This window comes from Myotis daubentonii, chromosome 3, assembly GCF_963259705.1.
Source record: "Myotis daubentonii chromosome 3, mMyoDau2.1, whole genome shotgun sequence".
In the NCBI taxonomy this organism is placed as follows: Eukaryota; Metazoa; Chordata; class Mammalia; order Chiroptera; family Vespertilionidae; genus Myotis; species Myotis daubentonii.
Genome location: NC_081842.1, coordinates 189,741,098 through 189,745,775, shown reverse-complemented (window position 1 = coordinate 189,745,775; position 4,678 = coordinate 189,741,098). Strand labels below are relative to the sequence as shown.

Sequence of the window (4,678 nt, the reverse complement as noted above, 5' to 3'; positions counted from 1 at the left end):
CCCCTCTCTGAGCCTTGGTTTCCTCAACCGCAAATGGGGAGAGCAGACCCTGCCTCCCAGGTTGCAGGGGCATTTGATGGGCCCTGCGGTGGCGTAGGATCATTTAATGCTCCCACTGGAGCCGGCGCTCTGGGTGTGAGGCCTGGCCTGCCTGTTCCCAGCTGCGAGACTTGGGGCAGGTCACTTAGCCTGTTTCCTCCGTTTCTTCATCTGTAAACTGGCGACGACAAAGTGTGTGTGTGTGTGTGTGTGTGTGTGTGTGTGTTGGGGGGGGGGTGGGGGAGGAGAGGAGAGTTTCCACGTTTAGAGCTTTAAGAAGTGAGTTGTTTGAAAGCCTTTCTTTTTACCCCTGAATAAATGTGGTTGAGTGAAGATTAAACGAGATGATACAGGAAAAGCTGTTAAAGCTCCCCCGGCCGGGCCCACAGTGAGCACTTGGTTGATGCTGCTGTTATTATTGTTGTTATTATTTCTGTGTGGATGGCTCAGCCCTGTGCCTGGCACAAAAAAGGTGCTTGGTCAGTGGAAAAGGTGCTTGGTCAGTGGCAGTTTCCTTCACGGCCTCCTCCCCAGGCAGGTGGGAACCCAGAACAGCTGAAGGGATGGGTGGAGAGGAAACCACATGGCTCATGAACTTGGTTTAGACTTGAGAGGCGGCCCTGGGGAGCCACGGAGGGTAAGGCGGTGGGCATGGAACGCAGGGCAGGGAGGACGCTCTGGCCTGGTCTGGGGTAGCGTGCTAAACGCCCACCTCCAGGGATGGTAGAGATGAGAACGGCCCAGGGGGACGCAGGAGGCATTGCAAGGGCCCCAGCCAATCTGGCCTGTGGGGGAGGAAGGGAAAGGGGCTGGAGCTCTGGGGTTTGCGGCCTGGCGGGCTGGGAGAATGCAGGACTCAGGAGCAGAACTGGGCAGTCAGGGGGGTGGAATTCTGGGGGGGAGTGGAGGGCGGGGGTTCATCCTGGCTTTGGCCCAGAGGTGGTTGGGGAATTGTGTTCAGAGGGCCCAGCTCCTCGGTACCTGACCTTCCTCCTCTCTGACTGCCCCAGGCAGAAGCTGGGGAGGACCCCATGCTGTGGAAAGGCCCTGCTCCAGGGAATTCCCAGCTGGGCTCTGGCCTTGAGTTATGGCACCGAAGGCCACTGCGAGGGAGAATGTGGAGGCGCGGGGGCCTGGGGGCCGGTGTCACAGGGAGACGCAGCCTGGCGTTTCAGAGCATGGATTCTGGCCCAGGCTTTGCGGGAAGAATCCTGCTTTACCACTTTGCTGAGCCTGGACCGGTCATCTCAGAACCCGGTGTCCTTCTTTGTAACGTGGAGACGCTAATCATAATCATACCTGCTTCGTTAGGCTGCTGTGAGGCTTAATGCGCTAATGCGTGCCAAGGGTTTAGAATAGTGCCTAGGCTGTAGCAAACGCGCAATAAACGATGGCTATTGTTACTGATATTCTCTGGGGCTGGGGGCACCGGAGGTGAAAGTGAAGGGCCATCTTCTCAGGCACCGTGAGCACGTGGTCAGCTTGACGATGGGCCTGGGAGGGGGCACCACGGGATCCTTCCTCCACCCACTCCTGTCCCAGTGAAGACAGGGAGCTCCCCCCACCCCCATCAGGAGCGCAGAGCTCTGGCCCTGCAGCCAGGCCAGGCCTTGAGCTCAGCTTGGGGTACGTGAGTCTGGGTGCTCCGTGGACCTTGCGTGCCTTGTCTCCCACCCTGAGCTCACCCCCTTCTGTACCGACCAGGACGTAGTGAACCGACTCCTTGGGTGCTGGAACCCTGGGGAGTCCTAACTCTAGTCCACACTTTGTCCTCAGCCCACCCGGCTCCCACGAAGCTCCTCCCGGGCTCCTGGGGATGAACAAGTGGACTCGGATTCACGTGTCGGGGGAGAATCTTTATTCAGCAGCAGGGCTTTCTAAGGGGCCAAACTCTCCTCCAACGGCGAGTCACACTGCTCCGTGCCAGACCCAGCGGATTTGCCTGGGAGGGTGGCAATGACCGAGGTGGCCAGGGCACCGCCAGAGCTTGGGTGGGGGTGGGGGCTGCAAAGGCAGTGGTTGGAGGGGGGGGGTGGCGCGAGGTGTCCCTGGGCTGGCGCAGGATCTCCAGGGCCACCTCAGAGGCAGCCGGTACAGGCGACATTCTCGCACAGCTCACAGTGGTTGCTGGCAGCGATGGTCTCTGGGCAGGGGGAGAGAACCGGTCAGCTGAACATGAACCGGAAGCACCTGTGGTCCAGGGAGCTGCTGGCCAGGTGGCCAGAGAAGCCTGCTTAGAGGGCCGGCATCTTTCTCACAGGTGAAGAGCATGGCATTTTAGAAACGGAGTGAGCATCTTGGGCTTAAGTCCCGGGCCCTCTCCTTCCTTGCAGTGCCTGGGCAAGTCTCTTAAACTCTGTGCCTGGGTTTCCTGCATCCTGAATGGACAGGAACGGCCTGACAGGGTGGTTGTGAGGAGAGGATGCAGGCACAGGACTGACAAGGACCCGGCACTAAATGCTAGCTGGTCACTACATGCTCCTGGCCAGCTCTGCTTCATCCCTTCCCTTTCAGCCTAGATGTCACCTCTTGGAAGCCTTTCAGACTCTTTATGCCACCCCAGGCGTGAGTCACCCCTCCTCGTGCCCCGCTGTGCTCCCCATCGTCACTGCATCACAGTCAGGGCTCATGGGTCCCTTTCCCAGGGCCCTCCCCTCCCATCTGAGAAGTCTTTGATGTAGGATGACCAGTTGGTCCTGGTTGTTGGGAGCTCAGGGGCTTCCTCATGCCTGGCTTTTGGTGCCCAAACTGGGGAAGGGGTGTTGCGTATCTTGGATCGCCCTGTCCTCAGCCACTGGGTACTTAATAGAAATAACATGAGGTGGAGGAACCTGAACCTTACCTGGGGTGTGGGGAGGAAGGGAACAAGGGCAGGAAGGTGGGGACACTCACCCAAGGCCTTGAAGATGCTGGCGGCCTCCCTGGAGGCGCAGATGGGCTGGAGGTCCGGTGGCAGGGCCGAGTGGTAGCATGGGACGGGCAGGAGGCTCTGGGCCTGCAGGCGGGGGCTGAGCACCGACTGCTTCTCCAGGTCTCTCAGTTTCTTCACGGATTCTAGCTGGACCTGGAAGCCCTGGTACTGGGGAGGTGGGAAGAAACGGGAGGGCATCAAAACCTAGACTAGGAGGCCAGGACTCCTCAGACCCCCAGCCTTTCCTGTCCTCAGGGAAAGTACGAGATAGTGCCTGACACTTCACACCCCGGCCGCAGCCCCCCCCCCCCCCCCCGCCCACGTCACTGCTAGATGAGGCCACAGCAAGGCTGTGTGTGGAGCACCGTGGTTCAAGACATGGGCTTTGGAGGCCAGTGGCCCCCAGTTCAAATCCCACCTCTTCCCGACCAGGTGCCTGTCTCTTCCCCACTCTGAGCCTCATCTGACAAATGGAGGTAACCATGTCCCCTCCTCCCCGGTGCCTGGTGCCCAGGGCACACTCCGTAACTGGGTGACCTCCCCTGAACCGACATGCCAAAATGATGGCAACCCCAAGCTGGCCAGGCTGCAGGGCCAGGCTGCCAGGGTGGGTGGAGGCTCTCTGGTACCCTCTACAGGGCCCTTTGCTCTTCTCAAGGAGGCCCTGCCCAGCAGGAGTGGGAGGCACCCAAGCGCTACTCCCGGCCGTGCCCAGAGGCCAGCGGCATCCTGTCACACAGACAGGCCTGCTTCTGTGACTCTTCCCAGCCTCACGGGCTGCTCCCCATGCTGTGCCCTCTGTCTGGGGCCGTCTGCGTCCTCCATGCCTTGCTACCTCCTGCTCATCCTGCAATGTCAGCTCAAGTTACCTGCCAGGAAAACATTTTCTGGTGCTTCTCCCCTGCACCCATACAGGGGTGAACATGGGGAGCTGTGGGAGCCTATAGGGGTCTCCCCTCCCCCTTCAGGCATCTCAAGGACAGGCTCCAAGCCTTGTTCCATACTCTGCCCTCTGACCAGGATGGGCTGGCCTTCAAGGAGAGTCATGCTGCATAACAGCCATTTATTATTATTGCTATTGTCACTATCACCATAGCCATAGGTATACTGGCTGCCCACACCCCCAGCTGTCCTAGTCCCTGGGCTGTGAATGTGTGTTGAGCTGAACCCTAGGCCCTGTGCCCCCCTGTATCCCATGCATTCCCAGCATCCTCTCCCCATCCCAACCTCCCACCATGGGAACCTTTAGTGAAAAGCCATTCTGGCGGGAAGGACTCACCTGGATGTAGACTGACTGTGTGCTCTGCAGGAGCACCAGGAGGACCAGAGTCACTCCAGACAGAAGCCCTGACATAGTCCTGCCACCCATCTTGCTCCCTCTGTACCTCACCACAGCCACCCACCCAGATGCTACCTGCTTCTCTGATTAGCAGCTTTTATAAGCCATGTACTCTGGTCACTCATTAACTGGGAAGCCCGGGTGGGGCCGACACCTGGCCGACTTTATGACAAGCCCAGAGTCCATTCTTAGGAAGGGAGTGAAGGCAGGGAGGCCAGGGCACGTGTGCGGGCTCTGTGGGCGGGCCTGGGACCGCAGCACATTCCTCTGCTCCTCCTGAGGGTACCTAAGCGAGTGAGATGATAGGGAGACCATCTTACAAACAGGGAAAGTGAGGCTCCAGAGTTAAAGTGACTTGCCCCACTCAGGTCACAGCACTGGTCAATGGC

The 4,678-nt window shown here is 59.3% G+C and overlaps 1 protein-coding gene across 1 annotated transcript; it reads right to left on the bottom strand.

Moving 5' to 3' along the window:
• Positions 1-1,874: 1,874 nt before the first annotated feature.
• GUCA2B (guanylate cyclase activator 2B) lies at positions 1,875-4,385 on the bottom strand. The gene is made up of 3 exons (XM_059686103.1): positions 4,230-4,385; positions 2,932-3,118; positions 1,875-2,182 (listed from the first exon to the last, which is right to left on the bottom strand). The coding sequence occupies exons 1-3, from the start codon at positions 4,317-4,319 to the stop codon at positions 2,118-2,120; spliced, it is 342 nt and encodes a 113-aa protein (XP_059542086.1). The 5' UTR covers positions 4,320-4,385; the 3' UTR covers positions 1,875-2,117.
• Positions 4,386-4,678: the final 293 nt, after the last annotated feature.